Source organism: Mirounga angustirostris, unplaced genomic scaffold (genome assembly GCF_029215605.1).
Source record: "Mirounga angustirostris isolate CCGP_5_RB_7025 unplaced genomic scaffold, mMirAng1.0.hap1 SCAF_9, whole genome shotgun sequence".
In the NCBI taxonomy this organism is placed as follows: Eukaryota; Metazoa; Chordata; class Mammalia; order Carnivora; family Phocidae; genus Mirounga; species Mirounga angustirostris.
The window spans coordinates 70,825,150-70,846,256 of record NW_026991717.1 but is presented as its reverse complement, the minus strand read 5'-3'; the positions used below and the strand labels follow the sequence as shown (position 1 = coordinate 70,846,256).

General features: G+C 47.7%; 1 protein-coding gene across 2 annotated transcripts; it reads left to right on the top strand.

Moving 5' to 3' along the window:
* Window positions 1-3,192: 3,192 nt before the first annotated feature.
* On the top strand, window positions 3,193-12,178 carry KLHL33 (kelch like family member 33). 2 transcript variants are annotated; one of them, XM_045900438.3, is made up of 5 exons: window positions 3,193-3,866; window positions 4,148-4,903; window positions 8,291-9,215; window positions 9,331-9,498; window positions 9,604-12,178. In XM_045900438.3, the coding sequence occupies exons 2-5, from the start codon at window positions 4,159-4,161 to the stop codon at window positions 10,154-10,156; spliced, it is 2,391 nt and encodes a 796-aa protein (XP_045756394.1). In that variant the 5' UTR covers window positions 3,193-3,866; window positions 4,148-4,158; the 3' UTR covers window positions 10,157-12,178. The 2 variants fall into 2 exon arrangements, with proteins under 2 accessions (XP_045756394.1, XP_064426813.1); XM_064570743.1 differs by lacking the exon at window positions 3,193-3,866 and adding an exon at window positions 6,563-6,705 and having other exon boundaries at window positions 4,785-4,903.
* Window positions 12,179-21,107: the final 8,929 nt, after the last annotated feature.

Here is a 21,107-nt window from a genome sequence, read left to right as displayed (position 1 = left end):
TTTTTTTTCAAAAGATTTTAGTTATTTATTTATTTGAGAGAGAGAATGAGAGACAGCACGAGAGGGAAGAGGGTCAGAGGGTCAGAGGGAGAAGCAGACCCCCCGCTGAGCAGGGAGCCCAACGTGGGACTCGATCCCAGGACTCCAGGATCATGACCTGAGCCGAAGGCAGTTGCTTAACCAACTGAGCCACCCAGGTGCCCCTTTTTTTCCTTTTTTAAAAAAGATTTTTATATGGGCGCCTGGGTGGCTCAGTTGGTTAAACGACTGCCTTCGGCTCAGGTCATGATCCTGGAGTCCCTGGATCGAGTCCCGCATCGGGCTCCCTGCTCGGCAGGGAGTCTGCTTCTCCCTCTGACCCTCCCCCCTCTCATGTACTCGCTCTCTCTCATTCTCTCTCTCTCAAATAAATAAATAAAATCTTTTAAAAAAAAGATTTTTATGTATTTATTTGAGAGAGGGAGAAAGCCTACGAGGAGGGGGAGGGGCAGAGGGAGAAGCAGGCTGTCCGCTGAGCAGGGAGCCCCACACAGGGCTTGATCCCAGAAGCCTGGGACCATGACCCAACCTGAAGGCAGATGCTCAACCCACTGAGCCACCAGATGCCCCAGGAATACCAGATTTGATAATCAAAGAACACCACACAATTTTTTAGTGAAATGAGGGATGGGGAGAAATGGTGAAGGGAGGTGAGGGGCTACCTGCATGTAAACTACTTCTAATGTGATTGATGAAGTCTCTTGCTCATTTCATCACCTATATCCTCAGCCCTCAGAGAGGCAGAAAGCAGGGTTCCAGGTCATTCTGCACAGAAGGCTGGAGTGGAGGGCCTTACCACTTGTGGCAGAGATCCCCAGGTAGGAAAGCATCCACATGATGGCAAGGATAGCTGTAGCAGGGTCCTGGAAACAAAAGTGGAATCATTAGTGGTGAGAGAAGGGGGCAGATGACGAGTATGCTCCATACCTTAGTGTGGTTCTCACTCTGAGGTCTCCAGAGATATTGGTCCTTGTGAGTACCCCAGTGGCTAAGGAGAAGAAGATGGAAAACATACCAAAGAAACTGCCCTCTGGACCTCATCACTGTGGGACCATATTTTCCAAGAAAATTTGTATTTATGTAAAAGAACATAGAGAAAAACTGGGTTTTTGAGGGGGCAATTCCTGGCTTCCCTTCATTCAGCCAAGATCATAACCCCTGTACCCAGTTTACTGTCAGTGACTTAGGTTATGCTGGGACAAATAAGGCAAGATTGTAAACTAGCCAGTCCAGGGACTTGTAGGACTCTGAGTGTTCTGATGGTTAACTTGAAAATGACATACAGAATCAGAAGTCACGGGGTCTTTTCTGGGGAGGCTTGGGCTAATGAGGTACCCTGCTCCAAGGGGAGGTGACATTCTGAGGCATGCATCCCTTTAATACATTTCTCAGCCAGCTTCCCATTGTCTCACCTGGGTACTCAAAGAAGCAAGTGGCTTGTCAGCTGGGGTTTGTGAGGAGGAATGTTCTAGCAGTTAGTTGATAAAAAGAGAGGATCGGGGGGTGCCTAGGTGGCTCAGTCGGTTAAGCATCTGCCTTGCGTTCAGGTCATGATCCCAGAGTCCTGGGACCCAGCAGGAGAGTCTGCTTCTCCCCCTGTTCCTCCCCCTGCCCCTGCTTGTGCTTGTGCACTCTCTCAATCTCAAATAAATAAATAAAATCTTAAAAAAAAAAGAGAGGGGGGATCAGGAAGATCATTTGGAGGAATACCATGGGTGACCAAAAAAAAAAAAAAAAAAAAAGTGAGTGGAAGGGGAGAAAGAACTCCTCCTCCTCACTCTCCTCTCCCATCCTTTAAGTTCCCTTCCCATCAGCCTCTTCCCAGAAAGGAGTCCTTTTCCTTCTTGCCTCAAATTGTAAAGTTTCCCTTCCCTTGCCAGAGGGGTAGATCTCAAGATTGTAAATATCTGGGAGCAGGAAACGGCATTTCTCATCTGGTAGTCTTGTCTAGTGCTCATCCCAGCAGATCCCTAGAATGAGTCCTTATTTTTCCCTTAAAGAGTTGGCATATGGAGTCTGTTCCAGCAAATCTGTCCATTTTCAGGTTGGGTCCCTGAGAACCTGCTCTGCCAGCTATACACACACACACACACACACACACAATTCCACATCTCCCCACATTTGGCCCTTTCCAGATCTGTCCAGCTCTCACGGCCATCCCCTCAGTTACTCTCACCCCCCACCTTGACTCCCTGGCCACTGCCTTGGACCTCCACTCCACACTGGCCATTGCTAAGCACAAAAGGACAATCATGGTCACCATGCCGACCAACCCTAACTTATTTTCCAGATCTATATTAGGTAGGTGCACCCATGCTCCTGGAAGGGCAGAACGCAGAGGTAGTGGATTACAGAGACTTTAGTGACTGATTTGATGCCTCCACCTGATTCTTAAAATGACTTGTCCAGGCTGGAGTCACAAAAAGTGCAGGCTGGTGGTCAGCGGACTTGGGAAAAGGGCGTATCAAAGGAGGGGATGAACATTACCAGGAGCAGGTTTGAAAAGATCTCTGTGAAGCCTGCCTTGTGCCTAGCCAGGACTTGTTAGCCAAAGCGAAGATGATCCAGATGGAACTGCCAAGTGCTGGACCCAGGCTTCTTGAAACGGGAAATAGTGCCACTGAGAGGAGAGGAAAAAGGAACCCGTCTGGTGTCACCCCTCCCCCACGTGAACGCCACACTCTCACCCGAGTGTAAGGAACAATCGTGCTTAGATTCCCGGTTAAGTCAGCCTGTTGGGTCAATCTATCCAGCCTGGACCAATCTTTTTTTTTTTTAAGATTTTATTTATTTATTTGACAGAGAGAGAGACAGCGAGAGAGGGAACACAAGCAGAGGGAGTGGGAGAGGGAGAAGCAGGCTTCCCGCTGAGCAGGGAGCCCGATGGGGGCTCAATCCCAGGACCCTGGGATCATGACCTGAGCCAAAGGCAGACGCTTTAACCGACTGAGCCACCCAGGTGCCCCTGGACCAGTCTTTTTATTGGCCAGGGAATCCACCCCAGCAGCCCCCAACCTGTCCTACCTTCCAGGGAGAGGGGAGAAAAGAGGCATTGCTGTCCCAGTCCCTAAATTCCTTCCTCATGAAGATACCTAGAACTGCAGCGAAAACCCCAGATTTAGGGAGTCTCAGAAAGTGGTGTTATCCTGGGTAGAGGGAGCAGCTGTTGGTGTCCTGCCTCAGTGAAAATGTTTATGGCCCCCCAGGACTTTCGTCCCCCCAGCAATGGAGATCACCCCACCTTCCACAGTCCTCATCCCAGAGACCTAGGTGAGGGTTAAACTCACCCTGACTCTCTGAACACACAGGGTTGGGCTTCTCTTTCTCACCACTGACCCCACCCCAGGAGGGAGGAAATACTGAGTTGCGGGGTGGATCACCTGCGGGGTCCTGATCCCTGCCCCTTCACCTTCACCAAAGCCTAGAACTGACCCCAAACACACCCTTCCCTCTTCTGGCCCCATGCTCCTTCTGGTCTGCGCAGACCAGACTGCCTTCCCCTTCCCCCTCCAGACCCATCCGGTGAACGCAGCCTTTCTCGCCAGGCTCACTCCCCCAGTCGCATCCTCCTTGGCTTCTGAATTTGCCTTGCTCAGCACAAGGATGTGACCTACAGGTGGAAGGGAGGAGGTCATCTCGGGACAAGGCCCGGGGATTGGGTGTCAGAATTTGGGCACCCAGAGCCCAGTCCCCAAGCCCGCCAGCACCGGCTATAATTAGTCAGGTGGGGCCACTGACCTGGTTAAGGGGCAAGTTCTCTCTGCCACACCGTCCGAAGCTGAGAAGGTTCAAGTGAGAGACAGGAGGAACGCTGGTGTCTTCGGAGGGTGACTATCGGGATGGGATGGGGGCAAGCCGGGTGGGATACACTCAGGGTACTGAGTCCGTTCGTACACAGGCGCCTTGTATGCTTTGCCGCGCTTTGTGAATCCCAGAGTTGGGCAGTATAGCCTAGCTGCTCGAGCCTTGGGATGGGGGTGGGGAGTGGGGTTTGAAGTAGGGAGAGGGGCTGTCATGTCGCTGGGCTGGAGGCCGGGGTTCCTCCGGCCTCTCTGGGTCCAGCACTGAACCCCTCCTCTCTTCCCTCTGTTCACCTGCGGCAAAACAGCCAACTGGACGATGAGCATCTTGGACTCCGCACATCGTCCCTCCGACCCGGGGAGCGTCTCTCTTCCCGCCCAGAAGGACCACCTTGACCTCCCTTTACCTGACCGGAGAACGCCCTCCTGGCCTCCTTCCCCGGACGAGGATCCCAGTTTGCCCCCCTTTCCTCTGGAAGAGCCTGTCCCCAGGCCTAAGGCCCCAGGGAACATTCTGTCACCAGCCTTGTCCCTAGAGGAGGAAGAGAATGAAGACGAAGAAGGCGCGGCGGAGCCGGAGGGACTGCGCAGCGAGGAACATTCGAGCCAGTTTTTCGCTGAAGCACAGCGGCTTCGGGAGCAGAGGTTGTTGCTGGACGAAGAGGTGTCAGTTGGGGGGCGAGTATACGGGGTGCATCGGGTAATCTTGGCTGCAATTAGCAGCCTTTTCCGAGACAGGCTGCTGGGCGGCAGAGGTCCACGACCACCCCTCAGCCTCGATGTGGCCGCCGGGGCCTGGGAGGCCGTGCTGACCTTTGCGTATGAGGGGTTGCTGGGCCCTGCCCCGTGGGGAGATGTGCTGGTCGTGGCCGAGGCTCTGGGAGCACCCCGGGTGAAGGCCGCGGCCCAGGGGAGACGCAAGGGGACTGGAAGCGCCAGGGAAGATGAAAAGCAGCCCAGCCCGGCAGAGGAGCTGAGGGAGAACCTGCGTAGCATCGAGCTCCTATACAAAGAAGGCGTTGGGTGTGACCTGGAGCTGGAGGCAGGCGGCTGCCGGCTGCGGGGTGAGGACCTGTGGGGCATTACCTTACTGCAGGTGCAAATATGTGTGTGCAGGCTGCAGGTGGTTTGATCCCTACCACAGCGGTTTTGATCCCTGCCGCAGTCAGAATTTCCATGGGGGTGGCCTTTGGTGCCTTTCCAGACCTACTGAGAGTGAGGCATGCGCAGCTGAGTTGTTTTCCTGGGAGCACTGACAGATTTAAGATGACCCTGTGGCTTTCCCTGGGGCCAGTAACAAGGAATTTCCAGCCAGCTGGCTGGTGTTAGGAGTATAGTCTAAGCCAGGAGAACAAGCAGAAAGTGATTGACTCAAACAGGGATTAACCAAAGACCCTTCTTGGCATCTTCTATTTAGGATACAGGAAAGCCAGAGGAATATGGTGGAAAAATTCACTGTGTCCTCTCACCTAAGGATGCTTGACACCATGGTAGATATGAGTCCTACAGCTAACGAACAAGGTCTGGTTTTGTTTTGCCACAATCTTAAGACCACCAGGACATGGCACTTTGAAGTTAACTGTGCTCATCACCAGGAAAACTAACGAGGGTTGAATAAGTTGAGTGTTATTCAGATTCTACTAACTTAGTGAGGTACTGGGGTCCAGGAATTTTTACACACCTCATCTCTTTTCATTCTCACTGTAAACTAGTGAGGTGGGTACCATTATTCCTAGGTGCAGGGGAAGAGCGGTAAACTCAGAGATGTTAACTGGTGAGAACCAGGATATAAGCTGTTATTCACTAGCCCAGTCTGCTTTCACTAGGCCATGCATTCCCTCCTAAGCAACCAAACCAAAGACACAAAGGATCTGACAAATGGGAGTTGGAATGCAGGCACATACAAATTTAAAATTAAAAGGTATTGATTCAGAGATTGTCTACTTCAGCTTGTATACTTTACTGATAAAGAGACCAGACTTTAAGACATGTCCAAAGTCACATAGCTACTGGTCATTAGAATGACTGGAACCCAAAGTGCTTCTGGGACTCCCAGAGGAAAAAGCATCCTGTCTTAGCTTGGACTGCTTTAACAAAACATAGACTGGGTGGTTTCACAACAAATTTATTTCTTACAGTTCTGGAGCCTGGAAGTCCAAGATCAGGGTGCCCCTATGGTCAGGTTCTGGTTAAGGCTCTCTTCCTGGTTTGCAGAGGGCCACCTTCTCACTGTATCCCCACTCGGTGGAGGGAGAGTAATCTCGCTCATGCCTCTTCTTATAAGGGCAGTAATCCCATTCACGAGGGTTCCACTCCCATACCTAATGACCTGCCAAAGACCCCACCTACAAATATCACCACACTGGGGACTATGGCTTTAACGTATGATTTGGGGGGAGGGGAGACATAAACATTCAATCCATAGCAGGTCTCTAAAGTGCTTGTTATCATTTCTGATAGTAGCAGATGGAGGGGGGATTTACAATTTCATAGTTATAAAATTCTCTCTAGGGTTTGGAATTTAAACATACTTATATCCCTGCTTTCATTTCCCTAAGAAACATTCCAACTGAATGGTGGAAACCTGCCCAGTAAAATTCTAGGGAATACTGATGAGTAGGAGGGAGAATACAAGTGGCTGTGACCCATTCCTGGTGGCCCTGAGCTGTAGGTTGGTTGATTATATGGGAACTGAAATGGCTTACCTGCTTTGATGAATGCAGATTTTCTCAGGCAATATGTTTTTGAAAGCCGTCACTGATGATCACTTCCTGGGAAGCACCGAGGCGCTACCGACTGCTTAAAAAGACAATCACCTGTCCTTTGAGAGAGGCCAATGTGCCACAGTTGGTCAGAGCAGCTGGAGGTTCGTAAGCTTCCCCAGGAGTTCGGCCCTGTTAGCTGCCTGAGAGGACTTCCAGCAGCATTTCCCCCTTTTTGGCTATGAAGCACTTCAAACACACAGCAAATTAGAAAATATTAATACGAACACTCAAACACCCATCTCCCAGAGTTAACAGTTAACATTTTTATGATATTTGTTTCGTCTCTTTATTTTAGTTATCACTGAAGTTTAAATCTGTGGCATTTTGCTGACAAATATTTGGGTCTGTGTCTCTTTAAAAGAGGACATTACCATAATACCTTCCTCATGTCTAACAAAAGGAACAATAATTCCTTAGTATTACCTAGTCCACGCTGAAATTTTCCCACTTGGCCAAAAAATGTCTTTTAGCGCTGGTTCATTCAACCCAGGACCCACTCAAGGACTATGCTGTGCTCAGATATATGTCTCTTATGCTTCCTTTACTCTTGTATGGTCCTCTCTCTCCCTTTTTATGACTTGACTTAACTGAAGAAACAAGATTAGTTATCTTAGAATGCTCCATTTTCTAGATGTGTATGTGTTTTCTGTCATTGTTTTAACTTGTTCCCTTAGCCTCTCAATTTCCTATAAATTTGAATTGAGGGCTAAAGGTTCAGTTAGATTTGGGTTAAATATTTTGGTCAGAATACTCCATTCTGGATGCCAAATATCTCAAATTGAGTTGCATTGGGAAGCATATTAGTCTAGGGAGTTAGTAGCATTTGTTAACCTGATATTTTCGGTGTCATGAGGCCATGCAGACAGGAAGGGCACTGATACGAAAGTATGCCCCTTGCAGCCTGACGTCAGTGCCAGTGGGTGGTGAAGATCAGCTCAGACAGCCATGGAATAGAAAATAGATCACTTCCTTTCTCTAGGACTCAGTTTCCTTCTCTTAAAAGGAGTGATTGAACAGGATGATTTTGAAGGCTTCCGGTTTAAAATTCACGACTCCATGAATTCTACTGAGATCAGGGGCGGGGGGGTGGTGCAGAGAAAAGCTGCACATGGGAAATCTTAAGCAGGAAATGGCACTTAGAGGAGGTTAGGTCACAGCCATTCCTGAGTGTGGTACCATTTTCTAAGTAAAACTGGACTAACGGAATGACTGAAGCCAGTGGCTCTTACAGTGGTAAAGGAAAGAACTTTATTTTGTGCACAACAGAGACCTATGTAAGTTGCACATTGGTCTTTGCAGTTTATTTTGTGCCCCCTTTTAACAAATGCTGTCTAGAGCATCTACTCAACTTGATTGATCAAGGCTCTTTTTCCAGTTGACCTGGATCAAAAAAACCGAAGCAATGTTTATTGTGGTGTCTTCAGGCCACTAACATGAGATTCATGCAGGGTGCTTGAAAATGTTAAGATACAAATTTCTGGGGTCTCCATCTAGACCTACTGAGTCAGAATCTCTGGGGGTGGGTCCCTGAATCCTGCATTTTAACAAGCACCCCGTGGTATTCTGTTGCACACCACAGTTCGGCCTGGGGCCTTGGGTGGTGGGCCCAAGTTGGGGGTGTGAAGCTGGGATCGTGCCTGGCAATTTGCAACACTCTGGATTCCCGTCTGCTTCTCCTTCTTGCAGTGCACCGAGCAGCCCTGGCCTGTGGCAGCGAGTTCTTTGGCGCCATGCTCCTGAGTGGGATGAGGGAATCCCAGGGCACAGAGGTGTCTCTGCACACCATCTCTGCCCAGGACCTGAGACTCCTCGTCTCTTTTGCCTACACGGGTGCTGTGCGGGCAGGGTGGCCAGGACTACTGAGAGCTGCCCAGACTGCTGTGCGGTACCAGAGCTCTTCTTGCCTTGCTCTGTGCCAGAGAGCCTTGGCACGGGGCCTCAGCCCTGCACATTGCCTGGCCCTGTTCCCCATAGCTGAGGCCCCTGGGTTAGAGAGGCTCTGGAGCAAAGCCCGTCACTACCTCCTCACCCACCTGCCTGCCGTGGCTTTGTGCCCCACTTTCCCTTCTTTACCGTCTGCCTGCCTGGCTGAGCTCCTGGAGAGTGATGAACTACACGTGCAAGAGGAGTTTGAGGCCTTCATGGCTGTGTGGCGTTGGTTAGCTGCCAACCCCGAGACCGAGGAGTCAGAGGCCAAGGCCCTGCTTCGACGTGTTCGCTTTGGCCGCATGTCCACCAGGGAGCTGCGGGGGGTACGGGCCGCTGGGCTGCCTCCCCCCCTGCCCCCAGACTTGCTGCATCAGCTCCTGGTAGAAGCTGCCGTTCCGGGTCAAGAGAGGCGGAGGGAGCCTGACCAGGCACTGGTAGTGATTGGCGGGGATGGGCTCCGATCAGACATGGCCAGAAGACAGCCCTCCCGAGGAGTGTGGTGGGCCCGGGCCTTCCGCTGCGGCACGGGACTGGTTCGAACTGTGGAGTGGGGACGGCTCCCTGCCCTGCCTGCCCCGGGGCGCTTCCGGCATGGGGCTGCGAGCCCGGCAGGGAGCCAACTCTACGTGTGTGGGGGACAGGATTTCTACGGCCCCGCCAACACCCTGGCTTCGACTCTCAGGTATGGGCCCCACAGAAGAGCAGGCCCCAAGGTGGGCAGCTGAGGGAAATCGTTGGCCTGGCCACCCACAGAGTCCCGGGGTCACTCTTCTCTTCTTTTGTTCCGCTGTGTCCAGGTGGGATCCCGGTCAAGAGGACTGGGAGGAGATGGCACCTTTGTGCCAGGCTCGGAGCTTTTTTCCCCTGCTGGCCCTGGATGGACTACTTTACGCCCTGGGTGGCCGAAATGGTGATGTTGCTCTCAACTCTGTGGAGGCCTATAACCCCGAGCTCAATGTCTGGAGGTGAGCAGGGAAGGGGCTGTTTCTAGACATCAGGGAAAGACCAGGGGACTTGGAAGAGAAGTCGAAGAGGACTTTTGCCTGATCACGTGCCCTGTTCTCCCTTAGGCCCGCACCTGCCCTTCCAGCACCACGCTTTGCCCACGCAGCTGCTGTTTTGGAGGGCCGATTGTACGTGAGCGGAGGCTGCAGCGGCGCTGGCCAATACCTGGCCTCGTTGCTGCACTATGACCCCAAGCTTGAGAAGCCAGGGACACTTCTGAGCCCCATGGGGGTACCTCGGGCTGGCCATGTCATGGCTGCTCTGGGTGGCCGGTTGTATGTAGCAGGTGGGCTAGGCGAGACGGGAGACCTACTGAGCCTTGAGGCCTATGAACCGAGGACTGATAGCTGGACTCATCTGGCACCTTTGCCCTCCCCCCATGTGGGGGCTGCAGGTGCTGCGCTGCAGGGGGAGCTACTGGTGCTGGGGGGCTACAGCCACCGTACTTATGCCCTCTCGCACCTCATCCATGCTTACTGTCCTGGCCTGGACCGATGGCTCTGCCTGGGAACTCTGCCCAGGCCTCGGGCTGAGATGCCTGCCTGCATCCTGACGCTGCCCTCTGTGCAGCACGTAGCTTTGGTTCCCACACGGCACCAAGCCAAACCTGCTGGCTGAGTGCGGAGCCGCAGTGGATGGGGGCGGGGGCGGAGGAAGGGATCAGAAACATCATGAGAGAAGGACAGAGATGATGGGGGGAGAAAGAGAAGGTTTTATTCACGATAGCATTTTATTCCAGCGCAGTGTTCTATAACTCACAAACTGCTTTTGTATATATGATCTTCATTGAGCAAAAGGTAGCTCCAGAATTCCTGGAAAAGGCTGCTGGAGAGGGGGAAGCAGCTGAATGCCTGGATAAGGCAAGGAGGCCCAGGAGCCACTCTACAAGGTTTAGGGACCCTGACCCCATTGTTGGTGGGGCAGGCGCATCTGGCTGGGAAGATAGTTAAGAAGGTCCAGTAGTCAATGTGTAGGGGCCATGAGAGGACAGTCAGAAAAATGATGATTCTGACTCATGGATCAAGATGAAAACTGTGGAAAGGCCACCCCTGAAAGAGTTTGAGAAGTGTGGGGGAAAGGACTGTAATTGTCATGCTCTTCCCTTTTTCAGGACTTGCTCCTTTCTACTCTCCAACCCCTGGGACACCTAAGCCCTCTTGGCAATATTCTTTCTCAGGTAACTTGCAGGCTCAGTCCGGCATTTCCTCAGCCCACACACTGCACGCTGCCCCTAAGAGCCTCTTGGCAGAAGTCCTTGTCCCGACCTGGCGCTGCACAGGGGCTTGAGTTGCCCTGGTGAAGAGGCGGGAGTGCTGTGTGTGGGGAGGAGGAGGAAGGCCAGGTGAAGGAGTGAGGCGTCTGTAGTGGGAAAGGGATGGGATGAGGTTTGAGGGGGTGGGGTGGAAGAAGCCAGAAGCCTGACTGGCTTCTTTCCTTCCTTGGGGGTGGGTTCAGGGGTCAGGATTGACAACAGGACAGTTGCTGTGTGAGGTCCTACCTCAGTTGTGAGAGGAGTTGTGAGAGGAGGCGGCAGAGAGAAAAAGTGAGAGGCAGAGAGGACTCAGGAAAGTGTTTTCCCCCTTTTCTTTCCCTTTCCTCTAGAGTTTTTAAGATCCACTTCCCTTTTTTTGGCCAGGAAAAGTTAAGTCAGATGCTTCCTTTCTCCCTTTCTCCACCCTGCTCTTCCTTCCTTTTTTCCCCTTTTTTCTTTTCACTTCTCCCTTCTCCCACAGAGTGATCTATCACCTACTATGTTCCGGGCACTAAATGAGGCCCTAAGGACACAGAGATCAGAGAGCTCCTGACCAGCAGGTAGACTTGTCAGTGGACTTAGGAGTATGGCCACTTATCTCATCCTTCGTATCCCTCGCTCTTAGAGGTATGATAGCCCAGACAATGGAGGAGTGAACTCTGCCCAGGGAAGGCTTCTGCTAAGGAAGTCATCATCAAATGGGTGTAGTTTGAGTTGGACTTTGAAAACCCCTTGGAAACTCACCAGTCAGAGAAGTAGGAAGGCATTCCAGTCAGAGAAAAGAAGCAAGTGGGACATGTAGTGCCCTGTGTCTCTCTAGCAAAGGAGAAGTCAGTATTCCAGAGGGTTCTTCGGAGGCTTCTGCTGCTGTTGCCAGCCCACCCTCTTCTCTGGAGCTTTTCTGAAGACGGTAGCTTTCACTTAATTGTATATTCCCTCCATTCACAACTCCCCTAAGTCTTTCCTGTCTGGTATTTCCATTTCTGACCCCTGAGCAGCTCAGGGCAAAGAAGGGCCAATTCAGTTATCTATTACCATTGTTTATTAAGATTCTCATGCTCCTAAGGGTGAGATAAAGGAGCCTCTCTTGTACATTTCTTCATCCTGGCCTGGAGGCGCTTGACATACTTTTGTTTATATTTTTGAGATTTCATTATTAAGGTTTTTTTTCCTCCTATATCTCTGTTTTGGAGCGTAGATGAATATGAGGAGGGATAAGTAGGATATATATGAGAAAAGGGAAGAAAGATTGAAGAAACCAGAGAAGAAGGAAATTGAAGGTCCCGAGGAACTATGAGGATTGAGTCTTTAGGATGAACTTCTGTGAACATGTTCTTTGCGGTTTGTAGGCAAAGACAGGCTTAAATAAATGTTTCATCATTATCGAATGATTCTTGTATGAGTTTCTTTATTATAAAAAGCATGTAAAAGTCCCCTGTAATTTGGCTCCTATCTCCACCACACTATTGAAACTACCCTCCCTCATTGTCACCATGACCTACTTCTCACCAAATAATCTAAGGCTATCCTCACTCTTCTTCATCTTTCTGCAGGATTGACTGGCTTAAAATTGGCTCTTATCCTAAATATTTCTCCTCCCCTGGTTCCAGAGAATGCATTCTCCTGGGCCTTCTCTTATTTCTCCAATCCAAAGAGGTGGCAGAGGGGGTGCCTGGCTTGCTCAGTCAGAGGAACATGTGACTCTTGATCTCGGGGTTGTAAGTTCAAGCCCCATGTTGGGTGTAGAGATTACTTAAATGAATAAATACATAAATAAACTTAAAAAAAAATTTTTTTTTTAAAAAAAAACCCAAAGAGGTGGCAGAAAGCTATATTGTCCAAAAGGGCATGACTCCATCCCAGGTGGAGCTGACAGCCAAAGGTCCAAAAGTATGCAGATAAGAGTAGTTAATTACAGAAGTCTCTAGCTTTCATTATTTAGGGTTTTTGTTTGTTTGTTTGTTTTTAAATGTAGGCATCACACCCAGAGTAGAGCCCAATGCAGGGTTGAACTCATGACCCTCAGATCAGGAGTATGTGGCACAGTCTGGATAAGGAAGAGGAAAACTTTTTATGAAAGCAGTTTCCAGGTGACATATCTTTACACGAGGACCAAGAGGCTGGCTTGGACAAGCATCACAGTTTAGGCCTATAGGCAGGAAAGTCTTAACTACTCTTTCAGGGCCATAGACTACATTCCAAATCCTGGCTAACCTCTGGGATCAAGGGGCTTTATGTGGAAGAGTATGAATTTATCACAGTTCATGGTAATACAGGACAAAAAAATACACACACACACACACACACATATATATATATGCAGGGATGTATGTGTATGTCACTAGCAGTGAGATTATAGTCTTTTTTTCTCTAAGAGATAGGATGTTCATGATATTATTGTTATAGCTGATAATTTAAGATGTAATCATCTGTATTTCTGATTAGAATAATGAAAAAAAGGGCAGCTTGAAAGTGTACTGAATTAGGGTGGCTCAGTTGGTTAAGCGACTGCCTTCGGCTCAGGTCATGATCCTGGAGTCCCGGGATCGAGTCCCACATCGGGCTCCCTGCTCGGCAGGGAGTCTGCTTCTCCCTCTGACCCTCCCCTCTCTTGTGCTCTCTCTCTTTCTCTCTCTCTCAAATAAATAAATAAAATCTTAAAAAAAAAGTGTACTGAATTAGAATCAGTCACTTGGGTTCGAGCCCCAGATCAATTGCTCCTTTGGTAATTGTAAGTCCCTTAATCACTTTGAATGCTAGTATCTTAGTCCATAAACTAGGGATCATACCTGTACCATAAACATCATAGTGCTAGTGGAATCGTGAGCTCCAGAGCTTGGGATAGTCTTAAGGACCTCTAGGCAAATCTGGAAAAGTATGCCCTGGTAGTCTGTAAACCAAGTTCCAAGGCCACATCCTTTTTGATCAGTGAACTAGATGATGTCAAACAAGATAATGTGCTGTACAGTCCCCTGGGACCATGAGTGCCACACACAGGGTTACGAGGTATATCCCCAGCTACTCTGGCTTAAAATTGCTCCTAAGATAGCGCTGTGGGTTCATCTGGACTCTAGCTAGGGCCAAGGCATTTAGAGGGTTAGGGTCTCCTAGCTATATACCAGCTTGAGTAATCATCGGATAGGCAATGTGAACCCCAATGCATACTTTTCAAGCAAACTGTCACCGATGAAAGCCAACTCTCTCATAACAAAGTAAAAACTGCTTGTCTTATAGTGCTTGCTATGTACCAGGCAGTGTATTAAATGCTTTACATACATTATCTTTTAAATGTCAATACGACCCATAAAAAGTGGATGCTATTATTATCTGTTTGTTTAACCTCTAAACTGAAGCTTAGAGGAGTGAATTTATTTACCTAAGGTTACATAGTTTGTAAATGTTGAGTGTATATTCAAACTCAAGTAGAAGGATTTCAAGCCCACTGTCTTTCTTTTTTTTTTTAAGATTTTATTTATTTATTTGAGAGAGAGAGAGAAAGAATGAGTGGGGTGGGGAGGGGCAGAGGGAGAAAGAGAAGCAGACTCCCTGATGACACGGGTCTCCATCCCAGGACCCCGGGATCATGACCTGAGCCCAAGGTAGACGCTTAACTGACTGAGCCCCTCAGGCGCCCCTGAGCCTGCTTTCTTTGTTATGCTACCTCTCCAGTGTAGATCCACCTCCACAGAGTGGTACACTTTATTCATGAAACTCATCATTGGAATCTACAAATGGGAGCAATCAAGGGGTATAAATGGCATTGGAGGCTTAGAGACATAGTCCTGAGGAGTCTGATATACAACTGCTGTAACACATACTAGTTGTGAATTTCAAAGAAGCTCAGCCAGAGCAAGGGGCTCTTCCTCCCAGTAGTTTGTTTTATTTGCCAGGATATGTTGAGCCAGGTATTGTTATGAGTACAATATATCAGGTGAAACTTTTCAAATAAAGGATCTTGACTGGCCCCTTTACCTTATCAGCATCATCTGGACTTATTGCAGACTCAGAGACCAGTCTCTTACTCAGTTCAGGGTTTATGAGATTATTTACCTTATTTTCTTCTGCAGCCTAGGTCACACAGCTCATCAATAGCAGAGCAGAATTTAGACACAGATCTGTTGGACTCCAGAGTGCACATTTAGTTACTATACTATACCATCTCCACCCCCATCTTAGATTACTCTAACATGGTGGCCAAGTATTCCACTCTTCCTGGGACTATCCTAATTCCCATGTTTGATTTCATTATTCCTACAAGCCATTAGAAGATTCCCCCAAGTCCACTGTTTTTACATCCAAAGTTTACTTTGAAATGCCCCATCCACCCAGAAGCAGCACTCAAGTCCTATGTGAGATCAGGTGTCCCGATCATGTTTTTAATATGATTACTTTTTTGACATGAGTCTTTACGCCTCAGGCAGGTCCCATCTTCCAAGACTTATGGACTGCTGACATACTCTTTTAATGTGTTCATGAAAAGGGCCTCCAGGGACACATGGGTGGCTCAGTCAGTTAAGCGTCTGCCTTCGGCTCAGGTCATGATCTTAGGGGCATGGGATCGAGGCCTACATCAGGCTCTCTGTTCAGCGGGGAGTCTGCTTCTCCCTCTCCCTCTGCCCCTCCCCTTGCTCATGTTCTCTCTCTCTCTCAAATAAATAAATAAATAAAACCTAAAAAAGAAAAAGAAAAAAGCCTCCAGGGCAATGGTTCATTTTAACAGTGGTCTTCTGTAGGCGATAATGCTAAAGACATGTCAAAGGGAGCAGATTACTGTGGCCAAGGTCTGGACTGGAAATCAAGGTACTTGTGTTCTAGTCCTAGCCCTTTCTCTGACTGACCATTTCAACCTGGGCAAGTCATTTGAACACTTTGGACTGTCAAGTGAGAAATTAATGAGTAGTTAGGAAAGTGATAACAGCTGTTTTTCTCCAACTGCTAAAATGAGGCTAGCAAGCTATAGGCAAGATTGTCCAGCCCTGTTTACAGCCTCCAGGATAGCTGATCCACAGCATGGACTCCTCTTCTCAGGCCCTCACAAGGAGCAGTGTTATGGGATGCAATGCTAAGTGCTAGAGTACCTGGCCATAGTAACTTCTGTAGTGAATTTGGGTAAGTTTTTGTTAGGGCTGCATATCTAGAATGTGGCCACCCAAAATGGTCTCTAACCACTTGTGTAGTCTGTTCAAACACATGTTTGCTAATATGCACAGAGCAGGTGTTGAAGTTACCTATTAAGTGAGTTTTAGACAGCAGGGATTATTTAGTGCTAATACTTGTTAACAAATATCCCAAGACGTTATGAAAGTTGATATTATATTTTTATGCAAAAGGCAGAAGAAGGTGGAACAATATATTAAATCTGTTCACTGTCTTCTGTCAAGACCTCTTCCCAATACTTCTCTGTAGGCTGAGAAACAGGTCCACTTCCCTGACCACAGTGACTAGACAAATACTAGGGCACAAGGGTGGGAAGGAGTGCTGAATCTGATAGATCACCACGGTGTCTCCTTGGATTTGTTGACTACAACTCTGGGGCTGTACAGCTATTAGGGAAACATGACTTCACTGCCTACATCCGAGAGGTTGGTTTGGATGCTGATTAATTTGATGTCAATGAATAAATATTTGTTGGATGAATGTTAATGTTAACAAGCCAGAGACCAAATGCAGGGTTGTTTTGAGTTAGAGGAGTCAGAAGGAAGAATGCCCTAAAGTTCTTGCCACCTGCTGATGTGGCTTTCAGATGTCCCAGAAGGGCTGCTTAGGGCTGTCAGGTGTTACCGAATAAGTGCTTGTCCATGTATCACAACTTGTATGATGTTTCGAAGTTGGCAGTAGTTAGACTGAACAGAAACATAAGCTGTAAATCTAAAGGTACTTATTCACAAAAGAGAACAAATCCATTGAAACCAGTGGCCTTTACGTTCCCCAGGCTTTCACTCCTCTCAGCTTCTTATTGGAGGAGTCCCGCCCTTCCCAGTTCAAAGTCCTATCCCTCCAGGAAGTTACTCAAACTCCCTACCCCACATAATCCTGTAGTTTGTTCCCTAGTGGAATATAGCATGTCTCATAATCCCGCCTATTATTTTTGTGACTTCTGCATGTGTCTCCTTCTTGAGATCGTGAAACCTTGAGAAGAATGCATGTTTTATACATTTTACAGGCTATCATTTGCACTTGGTAGATGCTTAACAGATTAAACAATATTTTAATTGAAGTGTAGTTGACATATAATATTATAGCGAACAGGTGTTTGTCGAATCAAAATGGGAGGACAAGAAGTGTGCAATAAAACAGATGAGAAGAGATGAATAATTTTCATAGGTGGTAGGGCCCTTAATAAAGGGGCTTCAAAGAGCTGAGAGGATGGCAGAAAGGAATCAGCCTGGACACTATAATCTGAAGAAAGGTTGCTTCAACCGAAGAGAGTGGCTAATTTAGAAAAGCAGGCCTCAAAAGAACAAATATTGGCAATGTGCATTTACAACTGTCCACTGGAGAGAAAAACTAAATTTGGACTTTGTAAACTTTTTGCCAGTCGAGAGATTTTCTCTGTTACAAGGCAGAGATAGTTTATCTGGCTATCTCAAAATCCAGCTGAAATATCTCTTAGGGATTGGTCAGTGGCTCTCTAACTGGGACAGAATCAAATTGGGCCCAATAAATATAAAGTATGTATATGAAATTCAGGTGTGGCAGGGGCTTTCCTTATTAAACTGCAGTGGAGTAGGAAGTTACTCTCTCTCCATCTGGGGAATCACTCTAGACCAGTGGTTTTCAAAATGTGGTCCCAGGATCAGAGATCAGAATCAACATTACCTGAGCAATACTTGTTAGAAATGCAAATTCTTTGGTCCTATCCTAGATCTACTGAATGAGAAATTTTCAAGGGGTGTGGAGGGTGGTGAGCAGCAACCCCAGTTTTAACCAGGGGTTATTAAACTTCAGCATATATCAAAATCACCTGAAAAGCCTGTTAAAACACCAGTTGCAAGACCTTGCCCCCAGGGTTTGGAAATGGAGACTCCAGGGCCCATTCCACTTGTCAAGATTAGTGCTTCTCAATGTTTAATGTGAGTGGGAATAATCTGGGAATCTTGTTAAATTATAGTTTGTGATTCATAGGTCAGGGGTGGAGGCTGAGAGTCTGTGTTTCTAACAAGGTGATGCAGATGATGGTGGTCCACAGCCCATAGTTTCATTAGCAAGACCCTGGCGCAGAGGTTCCCAAACTTGTCTGCACATTAGTATCATCTAGGGAGCTTTAAAAATTACTGGGGTCCGGGTCCTACTCTGGAGACTGATTTAATTGGTCTGCGGTGTGGCCTGGGTTATGGAATTTAAAAAAAAAGATTTTATTTATTTATTTACTTATTTATTTATTTGAGAGAGAGAGAGAAGGAGAGAGAGAGAAGGAGAGAGAGAAGGGTGGGGAAGAGTAGAGGGAGGGAGAGAGAGAATCTCAAGTAGACTCCCTGCTGAGAGCAGAGCCTGCCACTGGGTTGGATCTCATAACCCTGAAATCATGACCTGAGCCAAAACCAAGAGTTGGAGGCTTAACCAACTGAGCCACCCAGGTGCCCCCGGGGTTATGGAATTTTTTAAATATCTCCAGTGGTTCCAGTGTTTAGGCTTTGCCGGCCTTGAATTTCTTTGTTGCTACAGCTAACTGGAAAGTAAACTCTAGATCTTCCTAGTAAATCAGGAAATGGGGGTCCCTGTTGCTATTCTTCCTGCATCATTAGTGTTCTCTGATCTGAGGCTTCAATGCTCACTGGATTAAGTTGGAAGGGCTTGCATATCCTATTCTTTCACTGGTAGAGCAGATAGTTCCCACAGAGAGCTACAGACGAGGAGGCCTTGAGGTGGGACAATTATCTAAGGTATCCCCCTTGTTCCAAGGGGAGGAAGCCTTGGAGATTTAGGCCTTCAGAAGGAAGTCATATGTGCAATCCACTCTTTTCCTCTCTTAAATATGTCACCATTCCAGTCTCCTTGCAGGACCTCTTCTTTCCTGTTTCCTGTTTTTTTGTTTGTTTTGTCTTTTTTTAGAGAGAGAGAGAGAGCTTGGGCATAAGGAGGGCGGGGACGGGCAGAGAGAAAGTGTTAAGCAGGCTCAATGCCCAGTATAGACCCCGACCCAGGGCTCCATCTCATGACCCTGAGATCATGACCTGAATGAAGTTAAGAGTCGGAGGCTTAACCGACTGAGCCTCCCAGGCGCCCCATGGGTTTCCTAGATCTGGTGTTCCTTCACCAAACTCTTCTCTTTCCCCTATAGACGGACCTCCAATGAGCAGTAATGCACCTAGGGAGTGGATTCAAAACTTTGTGGAGGCTTTTTTTCTCTCATAATTATTAGAGTTATCTGTAGACATTTAATGGGCAGGATTAATGTCTAGCCAAGATTGCTAGACATTCAGCAACTGTGCAGGGCCCTCCCACATAATAAGGGACATGCCTACATCACTGACAACTTTGAGTGATTTGCCAGTCACTCATGTAGTTGAAAACTCATTGTAATTAGGGATCTGATTTTATTTTAAATATAATCATAAGGCATTTTATATAAGGTTTAATATATCCTGAGCTTTCCAGGAATGCCACTACTATAAATATTATGGGATGATCACACCTTGTTTTTTCTAAAATTTGCCAGAAATTATTTGTCATTTTGGAAAATCATGCCACATCAGCACCTCTATTCATGGTATTTGAATCACCATTGTAACATCCCCATATCATGCTGCATTTGTAGTTGTTACAGTCAAGGTAATTTTATATAGAGCTGCATGTATCTGAGTACTACATTGTCTTCTTGAATGTTGTGCCCAAATATTTACATATATAAGCACATAGTGTTTTATTTATTTTTTTAAAAGATTTTATTTATTCATTTGAGAGAGAGAGAGAGAGAGAGACAGAACACAAGCAGGGGGAGAGGCAGAGGGAGAGGGAGAAGCAGACTCCCTGCTGAGCTGGGAGCTGGAGCCTTGGGCACTGAGAGATCATAACCTGAGCCAAAGGCAGATGCTTAACCTTCTGAGCCACCAAGCGCCCCCACATAGTGTTTTATAATAAATCATCTTCCTTCTATTCTATCTCTTTAGACATTTTATAAATTTTCAAATTGTGTGTGTAGGTAAAATACATTTTTTATACATTGTAGTTCAGCATTATAAAGGTGGCATAAAAATATTTGTTATAAGAAGGGCGTGTTGGTGGGGCGCCTGGGTGGCCCAGTCGTTAAGCGTCTGCCTTCAGCTCAGGTCATGATCCCAGAGTCCTGGGATCGAGCCCCACATCGGGCTCCCTGCTCCGCGGGAAGCCTGCTTCTCCCTCTCCCCCTCCCTCTGCTTGTGTTCCCTCTCTCGCTGTGTCTCTGTCAAATGAATAAATAAATCTTTTTTTTTTAAAAAAGAAGGGCGTGTTGGGACTGATAAGGCAGGTAGCAAGGGAAGCATCTAAGGAAAGAAACTGGAATCTGGCTCAATAATTTGAGAAGATAGGATGCCCCCAAGTCGGAGCTGAAGCTCAGGTGTTTACCTGAGAATGAAGGGTACCTCCCTAAGGAAGGGATATTTTCCAGAAGACAGATAATCTGTTTTACCCAAGGTAAGCATATTTCTCCTGCAACTATCTGTTTGGCTCTGCTCTTTATGAAATGTACTAGCAATACCATCCTAAAGGTCACTTGTCTCTTTCCAGAGCCTGGTCCTACCTTCTGGGAAAAATTCTGCTTAGCCTTTCAGGATGGCTCCAGATAGATTCTTTGTAATCCACGGCTCTCTCCCAGGTGGACATTGGCACGCTCGCACTTCCCTCTGCCTTCATTATTCCGTTATCTACACCTGCTTACAGGCCACTGCCTTTCACCTGGTTACAGACCATTAGACTTTCTCTCACCTTTTACTTCCACTTTCACCAAGTAACTTTAGGAGGAACTAAGAGTCCAACTATCTTTGACACCAAGAGTAAAGGATCCCAGATAGATAGAGAACATGCCAAAATCCTTCCCAAGAAACGGAGTTTGAAAATGCAGCAGGAGGGCGCCTGGGTGGCTCAGTTGGTTGAGCGACTGCCTTCGGCTCAGGTCATGATCCTGGAGTCCCGGGATCGAGTCCCGCATCGGGCTCCCTGCTCGGCGGGGAGCCTGCTTCTCCCTCTGGCCCTCTTCCCTCTCATGCTCTCTGTATCTCATTCTCTCTGTCTCAAATGAATAAATAAAATCTTTAAAAAAAAGAAAATGCAACAGGAGAAAGGAGGCGGGGGTTGGGGGTGCGGAGGAGGGACGGGAGGGGGGCGGGGACTAAACTC